We start from the raw sequence: 12,880 nt of genomic DNA, 5'->3' as shown, positions 1-12,880 counted from the left end.
ACAACGACAACAATAACTACAACAATAAAACAAGGGCAACAAAAGGGAATAAATAAAATATAAAAAAGTAAAAAATATATATATAAAATAAATATATATGTGTATATATATATATATATATATATATTAAATGCACTGTATCTGGTATACTGCACCAAAGAAAAAGACTATAGGGTGCGGGGGAGAGTACAGGTCCTGGAAAAGGATGACAGAGGACCTAGTGGGGGTTGTGTTGTTATATGGAAAACTGAGAAATGTTAATGCATGTACAAACTTGTATTTACTGTCAACTGTAAAACATTAATCCCAATAAAGAAATATAAAATAATGATAATAAATGTGCTGTATGTGCCCACATGCCTGACTGACCTGCCATCCCTCAGGTTCCTATGCTGTGATCAGAGTGAAGAGCCAGCCAGCTGCTCAGCTGACTGAGGCGTCCCCAGTGAGAGCCCTTCACGCTCTGCTTCACCTGGCTCTCCTGATGTCCCGAGCTTCACTGACGCAGATGACTGGTCTCTAATATGACCCACTGCATGAGAACTCCCCTCTCATTGTAAATTCTAAGGAGTAGTTCTCAAAATATGGTCCCCTGGACCACTCTCTGTCTCACCTAGGAACTTACTAGAACCCCTAATACTTGGGGGTCCCACCCCAGAGCTACTGTAGCAGAAATTATGGATTTGGGGGCACGGCAGTGCACGTCCTAACAAACATGCCTCCCAGGAACTTCAGATGCACAGCGTGTGAGCTGCCATCCTACTTGGAGGACTGGGTGGAGTCACAGTGTGGTTTGTAGGGTTTGGCTTGTTGACAAGGAGTCCCTGCTTGTGGATGAGCTGGTGAAGTGTGCTCTAATTCAGCTGTGACGTCACCCGGCACTCGTGCCTCACCTGGTGACAGCCATGCCCTGGAGAGAAGGTATTTTTGGTGGTGCTGTTGCTGTGGTAAGTCTGTCTCTGAGCCTGGGCCCTTCCTCTGTGAACGGTCATATTTGCATGACTAAACAGCAGTAAGTAAACCAGAGTCCAGGCTCTGCCTGGCACCAGAGCCCAGGGGCCTTTTTGTTGTCACTGAGGAAACAGATTGAACGATAAGCCCTGGTTATATTGGTCTTACCCTCTTCAGCAACTTCCAATGTCCTGATTTTCTTTTCTTTTTAAGCTAACCTAACATAAAGGGGACGAAGGTTACTGCATATGTGAATGAAAATATCTCCACCTGTCATTTCTTGAAATGAGGCAGTAAGTAAATTTGCAGCAGAATCTTTTGTTGTTGCTGTTAGATCATCCACACATGGTAAAATGTATGCAGACAAATGACGCAAAGCACTGCCCAAACCAAACCAGAGCCATTGTTTCTAGAGAGACTATAATTGCCTGAGGCATTTTCTAAGCATGGGGAAATGACATTACAAGGAACTTCCAGAAGAATAAATTCCATTCTTATTCCTATGAGGTACAAGCTCTCAGCTTCACCTCCCCCCCAGGCCTTATCCAAATCATAGACCATCCCTTTTAAATGCGAGATGTATCTGAGTGATGCGGTCATGTGTTGGTGTGAATATAGAGATTAGTAACAAACAGGCATTGGTTGCTAGGCTGCACATACTTTTCATATAGCATGTGGACAGCGGTTCGTTGGGTCTTTTCTGGATGTGAGATCGGGTTCTTTCGAAGGTGTGGTAATCCTGGAGTTGTGAACCTGAGGGTGAGCCAGTCACCAGAAGTAGGTGTGTTTTGCACATTACCAACAGGCAATGTTTCCATTTATCCAGGAATAACATTTCAAAAAACTCTTTAAGAGCATTGCATTTTATCATGGTCATCTTTTTTTATTCTATCTCCAATATGACTTTATTTCTTTTTTTTTAATATTTATTTATTTATTCCCTTTTGTTGCCCTTGTTGTTTTATTGTTGTAGTTACTGTTGTTGTCGTTGTTGGATAGGACAGAGAGAAATGGAGAGAGGAGGGGAAGACAGAAAGGAGAAGAGAAAGACAGACACCTGCAGACCTGCTTCACCGTCTGTGAAGCGACTCCCCTGCAGGTGGGGAGCCGGGGTTCGAACCGGGATCCTTATGTCGGTCCTTGTGCTTTGCTCCACCTGCGCTTAACCCGCTGCGCTACAGCCCGACTCCCGACTTTATTTCTTAAATAGACTTTTAAGAACAGGTTTAGATTTACAGAAAAATTGTGAAGATAGTACAGATTTCTTATCTTCATGGTAAGTCAATTTTTTTTTTTTATAAAGGTTTATTTACTGGTGAGAGAGAGAACTAGAGCATCACTCTGGCATGTGTGACACCAGGGATAAAATTCAAGAGGGCCAGGTGGTAGTGTACCCAGCTGAGTACACAGGTAACCATGGGGCAGGGGAGGTAGGAAGATAGCATAGTACTTATGCAAAAAGCCTAAGGCTTTGACATCCCAGGTTCAATCCCCAGCACTATGAGAGCTGAGCAGGGAGGGCACAGCAGAGGGAACTCACTGGGTAAGACGCTCACTTTGCTGTGCACTTCCGACCCGGGTTTGTGCTCAGGCACCGCATGGAGAGCACTGTGGTCAGAAAGAAAGCTGCAGCGCTGACGGCTATGTCTCTCTCTCTCTCTCTCCAGCTATCCGAATGAAAAAGTAGCCCAAAGCAGTGAAATCATACATGCATGAGGCCATTTTGAAACAAGTTTCTATTGAATTGTCAGAAAAGTCATGACAAATTTTTACACAGAAAAAAAAATAAATACAGTGGACCCGGTGATGGCACACCTGGTTAAACATACATCTCACCATGCGCAAAGACCCACTTCCTGCCTGTAGGGAAGGACACTTCATGAGTGGTGAAGCAGGTTTGCAGGTATCTCTCTCAATATCTTTTTATCTCCCCCTCCCTTTTCAATTTCTCTCTGTCCTGTCAAATAAAATTTGAAAAAAAAGAAAGGGGGCGGGGGCCAGGCAGTAGCACAGCCGGTTAAGCTCACCTGGTGCAAAGCCCAAGGACCAGTGTAAGAATTCTGGTTCGAGCAGCTGGCTTCCCATCTGCAGGGGGGTTGCCTCACAAGTGGTGAAGCAGTTCTACAGCTGTGTCTGTCTTTCTCTTCCCCTGTCTTCCCCTCATCTCTCAATTTCTCTCTGTTCTGTCCAACAACAAAAGCAATGATAATAACAACAAAAGCAACAAAATGGGGGAAATGGCTTCCAGGAGCAGTGCGGGCACTGAGTCCCAGCGATAACCCTGGAGACAAAAAGAAAGGAAGCGAGGGAGGGAGGAAGGAAGGAAGAAAGAAAAAACAAAGAAAGAAGGAAAGAAAGGAAGAAAGAAGGGGAAAAAAGAAAGAAAAAGAAAGGAAGGGAAAAAAGGAAGGAAGGAAGAAAGAAAAGAAGAAATGGAAATAAAATCCATCGTGACTTCAACACCTCAATATCTGGTCCTGTTTTCAAGTGCTGTTAATGGGGAGCCCAGGGACAGGTCTAACTGTGCCCCAGCCTCCAAGTCTCAGGTGACCAGAGTGACAGTGGTCCCAGACTCCTGCAGGGTGCTGGCAAAGCTCCCCTCCTCCCTGCCAGGAGCCCCACTGTCAGCCTTGGAACCTGTGGGTGCAGAGCAGGTACATCCCGGGTTTCTGTTCACCCCCAGAACTCCGGCACTTCCTCCTAGACGAATACTCACTCTCCGCCGCCACTTCACTTTCCCCACTGTACCGACTTCACTTCCTTCCAAACTATGTTCACTGCTTTGTCTCGCTCGCACTAACCGGCCAAGCTAACACTGAGTGTTCAATAAACTCCTGGGGAATGAACAAACTCGGAGGGAAAGTCTCCATAGTTATTTGCATTGGGTATTATTTAAAAGGTGAGTGAGGGCTGGGGAGAAAGCATAGTAATTGTACAAAAGGCTTCTGTGTCTGAAGCTCCAGGTCAGAGTTGAGCAGTGCTCTAGTTTAAAAAAAGAATAAAAATTAAGGCAAATATGTTAACGTCTCTTTAAAAAAAAGAGAGAAAGCTTTTTCTGTTTTTGATGTCACTGGCCCTCACCATCTCACACACACATACACACACACACACAAATGTTTACTTCCATTTATTATGTTTCAAATCTTTAAAAAAAAAAAAAAACTCAAGTTTTTTATTGTAGACAACAACCTAATTTACAGTTAGACATTTTTAAGGAAAATATGCAAGCACTATAAAAATTTTAATATGCAAAGCTCAAATTTACAAGAAAATAAATACAGGTACATATTGTTTTAAGCTATGTTGCTGCTTGGAGGTGATTGCTACACTACCTTTCATTTCTTCTCCAGAGTCTGAAATGCAGGCACGGCCTAAAAATGCAGCAGAAGCACTTCTGCGCACCCACACTTATAATCTAGCTGTGCAGAAGTGTTCCCACTCGATTCGTGGAGGACTCTTTGGGAGAGAGAGGTGCAGTCTGCTCATTTGGTTGCTCTTCGAACTTTCTGCAATTCCTCAATAGGCTTCCACTGTTGGTTAATTGTTATGAGCTTAGAAAAGGAAAGACAATTGCTTGTTAGACGTCTTCCTTCATCCTCACATCCCCTTTTGGGACTTGTCCACACTTCCACTTAATAAAAACATGAGCATATCATTGGCAGTTAAAGAATCACGTGATCCTGTCTCTAAAAAGCACACAGAAACAATATGATCGGGTTTCTAGCATTCTGTTCTCTAAAAAGCCACTGGGGACAAGTGAACTTGCTTTGTTATGTGCACAGCCCATGTTCTAGCCTAGGCCCCTCCACACTAGAAGAAGACTTGTTGCAATGATATTTTTCTATCTTTCTACCTGGAAAAAAAAAAAAAAAGCTAACTTGGAGCAGGTAAGACCTGGAAAATAGACAATGAAGAAAAAAGAAGAAGGGGTGAGGGTAGAGTGCATAATGGTTATGCACAGAGACTCTCATGTCTGAGGTTCCAAGGACCTAGGTTCAATTCCTTGCACTACCATATGCCAGAGCTGAGCAGTGCTCTGGCAAAAAAAAAATAATAATTTTTTTTAAATCAGGAAGGAGGAGGTGAAGAGAGAGAAATTAAAAGGGAGAGAGAGAACAGAAGAAAAAGCCACTGGATTCCTAAATGTTACAGAGAAAGAGAAACAGGTTGTGTTTATTTGCCCAACCTTCACTTAATAGATTTAGAAAGTGTCTGGTGGCCTGGGAGTGGATAAAATGATGGATTCTCAAGCACAAAGTCCAACGTTCTACCCCCAGCATCCTATGTGCCAGTCATGCTCTGCAGCTCCCTATCTCTCCCCCCTCCAGGATTATCATTAATAAATATATCGTTAAGTGCATTGATTCCTTGTACATGGACCTATAATGCTCCTTCCATGGGGTTTGGTACAATCTTCTAGTTGTAATTATCCATCCAAAGTAAGCATCATCCAAGTTAGGCAATAAGGGAAATGGGGCAGAACTGTGGACAACCCTGGCTTTCCAGAGAACTCATACCCAGAGATTCTTATTTATTCTCACATTTCTCTATCACCCCAGGACCTAGCAGATGTAGGGAGCAGCTCCTAAGTGTCCTCAGTAGGTCAAACTGTGTTATATGAAAGTCTTATTAGAAAGAAATAAAGAGGAAGAGAAAGGAAGAAAGGGGAGTGAGAGGAAGGAAGGAAGGAAAGATGGAAAGAATGAAGGAAGGAAGGAAGGAAGGAAGGAAGCTAGTTTTTCTGGCAGACCTAAGTAGAGTTCATTACAATATACTCAATGTTTATGTACAAAATATTTAAAATGTGAAATAAGCTTTGCAACTGTCTTAAAAGAATGAGTGGAGGACCAGGTAGTGGCACACCTGGTAAATCACAAAGAACCAGGTTCAAGTCCCTGGTCCCCATCTGCAGGGGAGAAGCTTCACAAGCAGTCAAGTAGTGCTGCAGGTGTCTTTCTCCATCTCTCTCTCCTTCCCTATTGATTTCTGTCTGTCTCTATCCAACAATAATAAAAGAATGAACGGGCATTAGCTAATTTTTCTTTTTAAAAAGATTTCATTTATTTATTGGATAGAGACAGAGAAATTGGGGTTGTGAGAGGGAGAGAGACACCTGCAGCACTGCTTCACCACTTGTGAAGTTTTTCCCCCTGTAGGCGTGAACCAGGGACTTGACCCTGGATCCTTAGCTAATTTTTCTTAAAGAGAACACCACTCCTGTCTTCAGGTGTTCCTGTTATTTAACACAATAGACCTAATATTAGCTTTAGATAAAAAGTGGATCCAATGTGATAATGCATTACAGTAATAACAAAGGTTGACATTTGAGATCTTAGTAATGGCTGAGCACTGTGCTAAAGATCTCTCTGTATTTTTTCTTAACTTTTATCTCTAACACTGAAGTAGAGCTCAAATGTACGTATTTTAGATTCTGAGACTCTCAGACCAAATTGTCTAAAAAAAAAAAAAAAAAAAAAACTACTTGTAAAAACAAGAACTATCAACAGATTCTCAAAAACTCGAACACTCGCACTGAACTGAATGACAACATACAAGTGAAAAGCGTTTAGTTTGCTGACAGGGTACTAAGACTGAGGCTACGTAAAAATCACTTTTGAAGTTCACAATACCTTCTGAGGTACATTCAGATCCACGTTTTCCCATGGTTCTGGATTGTTTTTTCGATCAATGCTACAAATAAAATGAAATAGTTATGATAGGCATTGAAGTAAATTTAATCCAAGTCTAGGGGCTGGATGGTGGTGCACCTGGTTGAGCGCACATATTACAAGGAGCCAGCTTCAAGCCCCCAGGCCCCGCCTTCAGGGAGGGAGCATCACAAACAGAAGCAGTGCAACAGGTCTCTGTCTCTCTCTCTCTCTTTCTCCCTCTCTCTCCCTCTACCCCATCTCAACTTCTCTATCTGTTCAAAAATAAAGAAAAAAATAAAATAGTTTTTAAATGTTAACCCAACTCCAGTATTACAGCTATAGACTTTTGGGGGACAAACTATTTGCATCTTTTTGCCTTCCTCTGTTAGTTGATTGAAATTGGTGAGAGTTTCAGGGTTTGATTTAAACTTTAAGGATCAAGATCTCTGCACAGGGAGGATGGGACATATCTGTCTTCCCCTTATTGAACTAGACTGGAGGATATTCCCCTATGCTGAGGGGCAACAGAGGTGATGCGTCGGGAGAGGAGCAAGCAAACACATCCCTGCCCTGGTTTCAGAGATGGGCAGAAGGGACTTGGGCCTGGACTCTGTGTAGGGGGTGAACTCCAGGTTCCTAGACCCCTTAATCGGAGCCGAGTTTATGGCCCTTTCTAGCACTGACCAGGTCAGGATCAGTTTGAGTGGGTCTCAGCCTCATATTCTGGGTTGCATGGTATTTCACTTTCATTGCTGGAGGTGAAATTAGGTTCATTGTAGGTAGACAGGTGAGTCTGTAAACTCAAACATATTGGAACAGACCTTCTGACAAGAAGAAATTTTCAAATTTCACTCCAAGGATGACTTAAAATTGATGATATCAACCCCCAAACTTGAGAACTTGAGTGGGGGAGATAACATAATGATTATGCAGAGACTCTCATGCTTGGGGCTCCAATGTCCCAGAGTCCCCTGAACCACTATAAACCAGAGTTGAGCAGTGCTTTGATAAAAGTAAATAAATAGTAAATAGTAAATAACAAAAGGGGTCCAGGAGGTGATGCAGTGGGTAAGGTATTAAATTCTCCAACATGAAGTACTGAGTTCAGTTTCCAGCAGCACACATACCAGAGTGATGTCTGGTTCTCTCTCTCTCTCTGCCTATCACTATTCATGAATAAATAAAGATGTTTAAAAATCTTTAAAAGAACTTCTTATACTTCAAAATCTAAAAAAATTAAAATCCAACTTTATTTTTTAGTTTTTTATTTGACAGAGACAGCCAGAAATCAAGAGAGAAGAGGGAGATAGAGAAGGAGACACCTGCAGCCCTGCTTCACCACTTGCAAAACTTTCCCCTTGCAGATAGGGACCTGGGTCCTTGCACATGGTACCATGTACACTCAACCAGGTGTACCACCACCCGGTCATGAGCTTTACTTTGCTGCAGATGTGGAGGAGGGTTGATGGATGGCTCAGATGTCAGCACAAAGCACAAACTTTTTTTTACTGCTGTCCTAACTGAACAGTCTTCTGCGACTGGGAGGCTAGAACTCATCTGTGATCTCATATGGATGATAGAAATCATCAGTTCTGGCCACAAGTTCACAATTGAAAGATCTTACGCAGTCTGGGGGCAGCCGAAGAGTGTGGTTAGCAAGATGAACAAAGATGCAGAGATGAGATCAGCAATTAATCAAAAGTTGACAGAAACTGGAGACAGAGAACACCTTAAAGAGTTGCGGAGAACTAAATTAATTGAATGTGGCTGGAAGGACCAACTGAAGGCACACTGTAAAAAGGTAATTATAGAAAAAGGACTAGAACACGCTACTATTGATGACTTGGTGGCTGAAATCACACCAAAAGGCAGAGCCTTGGTACCTGACAGTGTCAACAAGGAGCTTCTACAAAGAATTAGAACATTCCTTGCTCAGCATGCCAGCATTTAAGTTGAATTAGATTGTGTTGTTTTGTGGTTTTGTTTCTGAAAGTAAAACTTATCATAAATTAGAAATCTGTTTTCCAAAGTAAAATCTTTTTGTCTAACGGTATACAGTTTTCAGTAATGATATATATATATTATTGATTTTTCCCTAATATGTTATTTTAATAATTATCTCATGAATGGGAGGAAAAAAATCTTATAGGAGGGGAGAGACAAGAAAAATGACACCGAGCATGTTACAAACTGAAGGTCCATCTACCACTGAGAAAGTCCTTTTCTAGAAGGTGTTTACTTACATCACATCGGACTTTGACAGGGAATACACAGCGAAGGAGGAGGCTCCCCCTGCAGCGGTGGTCATGATCAGCACCAGGGGAATCAGCTGAGAGAGAGAAAGCTGAGGGTCACATCTCAAAGCCAAACAGACCGTCACAGACCACCAGCTGCAAAATCTGCCCCATCTTGTTTCATTTCTTGTTCCTTCTAAAAGCTTTTCTTTATTATCTAATAATATTCATTATGCTGAATCCAGATGTGAAAAAAAAGAAAGAAAAAAAAGGAATTACCCACCATACAGAAAAAGAAACACAGCCTTCCAGCTAATTCTTCCTAACCATCTCTGTGTATATACCTCTATCTGTGTTCCATCTTTTTTCATCTTTAAAAATAAAAACGATGGGGTGGGGAGACAGCATAATGGTTATTTAAAAATACTTTCGTGCTTGAGGCTCCAAAAACCCGGGTTCAATCCTCCATCACCATAAGCCAAAACTGAACAGTGCTCTGGTAAAATAAATTAATTAAAATAAAATTTAAATGAACTATAATTTTAGTCCAGAGTTTTCAGTCACCTTGAAAACTTACCTCCTTCTTTTTCATCAGGAGCTGGAATAAGTTCATGGTGACTTCTATATAGACTGCCAAATCTAGAATACAAAGGGGGAAGAGGGCGTCCAAGCTGTTGAGCAAATTTTGAGCTGCTAGAAATCTACCTGGTGGGCATCAGACCAGCCTGTCCCGCCCCCAAAAAATAAGCTTCCAGCAGCCGCTGGGCCACCTGCCGCTCACCTCGCGACGGAACTGCGCGCTTGGCCGAGGTTAACGCCCGGGACCGCGAGCTGCCCAGCCTCGGGCTTTTTATAGCGACCGCAACCGCTCGGGCTGGGCGGGACGGAGAAGGTCACGCGGACCCGGTGCTGAGTATGAGCGGAACTCACCGGTCCGGCTTGGCTCTCGGCTCACGGGCGCCCTCTGCTGTTTACCGAGGTGCTTACCGACCGGAGGCCCCAGGTGAGTCCCAAGTCGCCTTGATGCGTAAGGGGCCCAGGCTGAGGACAGGGGGATAATCAAGTCTGGGGAAAAGCCAGCTTCTCTAAAAAAGGGACCTCAGGAAAGGGTGCCGCCGAAGGGCCAGGCGGTGGTGGTGGTGCACCTGGTTAAGCGCCCACATTACAGTGCCCAAGGACCCAGGTTCAAGGGCTGCAGGTCTCTCCCTCCCTCCCTCCCTTCCTCCTTACCTCCTCACCTCCTCATTCCCTCTCAGTTTCTGTCTCTATACAATAAGTAGATTATATATGTGTGTATTATATATGTATGTTATATATTTTATATATGTATAAATTATATATTTTTATATATAATATAAATTATATATATTTTTAACAGGGGGGTGCTGCAGAGTCAGAGGTAACAGGCAGGTAAATTAGAACAGACCTCTTCACATTCAAAGTTACAAAATAGGGAGTCGGGCAGTAAGGCAGAGGGTTAAGCACACCTGGCACGAAGGGTAAGGATACCGGTTCCAGCCCCAGGCTCCCCACCTGCAGGGGAGTCGCTTCACAGGTGGTTAAGCAGGTCTGCAGGTGTCTGTCTTTCTCTCCCCTTCTCTGTCTTCCCCTCCTCTCTCCATTTCTCTCTGTCCTATTCAACAATGACGACATTGATAACAATAATAACTACCACAACAGTGAAAAACAAGGGCAACAAAAGGGGGGGGAGTTCCAAAATAAAGAGTTACATTGAATGGTTAAGTTCCCCTTTCAGACTATCTCCCATGGTGTCCATGGTTTTTTCTTTTCTTTCTTTCTTTCTTTTTTTTTTTTTCTCAGTCACTGATGATCAGGGAAATTCAAACAAAAACAACAGTGAGATACCACTTTACACCTGTGAGGATATCATACATTAGAAAAGACAGAAATACCAACTGTTGGAGAAGGGGACTCTCTCCTACATTGCTGGTAGGAATGTATATTGGTCTAACCCATGTGGAAACAGTCTGGAGTCTCATCAGGAAGCTGAAAATAGACTAACTCTATGATCTGACAATTCCTCTCCTGGGGATTCAGTCAAGGGAAAGAAAGACACCTATTAGAAGGGACCTGTGGACATCTATGTTCATAGCAGCTTGAACAATTTGTACAAGCCCAAACTTTGAAGCAATCCAGATGCCCAGTGACAAATGAGTGGCTAAGGAAGTTGTGACATATACACACACTGGAATCCTACTTAGTTATTAATAATAATGATGTCATCTCCTTTGCTTCATCTCGGGTGGAAACGGAAAGAACCATGTTGACATCAGCCAAGAAGAGAAGGATGAATATGGGATAATGTCACTCATAGGCAGAATTTAAGAAGAATAAACAGTAAGGGAAAACAAAGTGAGCTTTGGATTGGGTGTGGTATACTGAAGCAAAGCAAAGGACTTTGGAGGAGGGAGAAGGATGGGGTGGAGGGGTTCTGGCCTCCTAGTATATGATGGTGGAATGACCTGTCTGGAGAGGGAGTGTCTTGAGGACACCTGTTATAGGGAGAGTTTATACCTACGTGTCAACAACGGTATTGTAAACCATTAACACCCCACCTCCATAGTGTGTGTATATGAATCAGGAACTGAAGCAAAAAGAATCAGCAGGAAAAGTTTCTGAGGAGAAATCTAGCTCTGAGATGACTCCAAGGGCAGGCTTTGAACATGCTCTGCTAACAGCTTGGCCTACAGGGTATTCAGGCAGCTGTAAGATGTTAACTATCATGATTACAGTCATTGCCATGGCTCTACCTAGAACAGCTCAACCTAGCTCAAGGGGACTGGGGGTGTGGGCCATGGATAGGTAAGGGGGGTCTCACAAAACAGACTTCCACAAATCAACCCAAGAAAGAATTAGGTACAAAAGTGCTTCCTGGGGACTAGAAGGTAGCACCTGATTGAGCGCACACATTACCAAGTGGAAGGATCCAGGTTCAAACCCCTGCTCTCCACCTGCAGGGGAGAGGCCGGCCCTTCAGAAGCGGTGAAGCAGGCTTGCAGGTGTCTTGTCTTTCACTCTCCCTATCTGCCCCTCCTTTCTAAATCGCTCTGTCCTATCTAATAAAGTAGAAAGAAAAGAGAAACAATGACAGCCAGGAGCGGCACCGAGCCCCAGCAATTACCCTGGTGGCAATAATAAAATAAATCAATAAATAAATGAGTGAAAGAAACAGAAAGTGTTTCAAAGACTACACCCTCAGTGGCATCCACCCAGGAGCAACAGCAGGATCTAGAGGAGGTAAAGATGCTACTGGAAAAGGCCTCTAGAGAAAGTCTATGTGCTGCCCTTCCAGCACGGGAATCCAGGATCAAAGCAGAAATTAAAAACAAGAGGTGGCTTCTAGAAGCCACCGGAGGAAGATCTGGACAGTGAAGAGCCAGCCGCTGTGGTTGCTCCTATGACAACTGCATGGCTGTGAAGATTGGCAGTTTGTAGTGGGGTCCATCAGGTAAGTTTGTAAAAATCTTTATCACTTTACTCAGGGTCCATCAAGCACCCTCGGAGAATGTGCATTTCACGGAGGTCATTTGAGCATTTAGTGAAGAATCCAAATGAGAAAAACTATTCCAGGATCATCAACAATCTTCTGAAACCCATCTCTCTGGAAGGTAGTTCAAAAAGAAAATCAGTGTTGGGTAGTTCTCATCTTGAGTGCAAAGAGGGCAGAAAACACTCTGGGACTACCTGAGTCAGGTGGGAAAGGAATGCAGAAAGAGGAGCCTCCTATGACACCGAGACACATGCTAGGGAAGGGCTGATGACGTGCGAGAGAAAAATCTCTGAAGATGGAAATAATGATATGAAGTGAACCTTTAAAATTTTTTCCCATTATCTTTATTTATTGGATAGAAACAGCCAGAAATCGAGAGGGAAGGGAGTGATAGCGAGAGAGACACCTGCAACATTGCTTCAGTACTCACAAAGCTTCCCCCCACTGCCGGTGGGGACCAGAGACACAAACCGTGTCCTTGTGTGTTGTAACAGTGCGTTCAACCAGGCGCAACACCACCCAGCCCCAAAGTG

At 43.3% G+C, this 12,880-nt stretch overlaps 2 protein-coding genes and 1 pseudogene across 2 annotated transcripts; 2 read left to right on the top strand and 1 right to left on the bottom strand.

Annotated features, from left to right (window-relative positions):
- Positions 1–4,063: 4,063 nt before the first annotated feature.
- C16H15orf48 (chromosome 16 C15orf48 homolog) lies at positions 4,064–9,684 on the bottom strand. The gene is made up of 5 exons (XM_007517305.3): positions 9,618–9,684; positions 9,414–9,475; positions 8,846–8,931; positions 6,582–6,642; positions 4,064–4,502 (listed from the first exon to the last, which is right to left on the bottom strand). The coding sequence occupies exons 2-5, from the start codon at positions 9,447–9,449 to the stop codon at positions 4,434–4,436; spliced, it is 252 nt and encodes an 83-aa protein (XP_007517367.1). The 5' UTR covers positions 9,450–9,475; positions 9,618–9,684; the 3' UTR covers positions 4,064–4,433.
- On the top strand, positions 8,239–8,588 carry LOC103108380 (transcription and mRNA export factor ENY2-like). The gene has a single exon (XM_060174586.1). The coding sequence runs from the start codon at positions 8,263–8,265 to the stop codon at positions 8,551–8,553; it is 291 nt and encodes a 96-aa protein (XP_060030569.1). The 5' UTR covers positions 8,239–8,262; the 3' UTR covers positions 8,554–8,588.
- A 67-nt stretch (positions 9,685–9,751) lies between the features above and the next one.
- On the top strand, positions 9,752–12,665 carry LOC103108414 (calcyclin-binding protein-like; annotated as a pseudogene).
- Positions 12,666–12,880: the final 215 nt, after the last annotated feature.

This window comes from Erinaceus europaeus, chromosome 16, assembly GCF_950295315.1.
Source record: "Erinaceus europaeus chromosome 16, mEriEur2.1, whole genome shotgun sequence".
NCBI classification, from domain to species: Eukaryota; Metazoa; Chordata; class Mammalia; order Eulipotyphla; family Erinaceidae; genus Erinaceus; species Erinaceus europaeus.
This window is presented reverse-complemented; position numbering and strand designations above follow the sequence as displayed.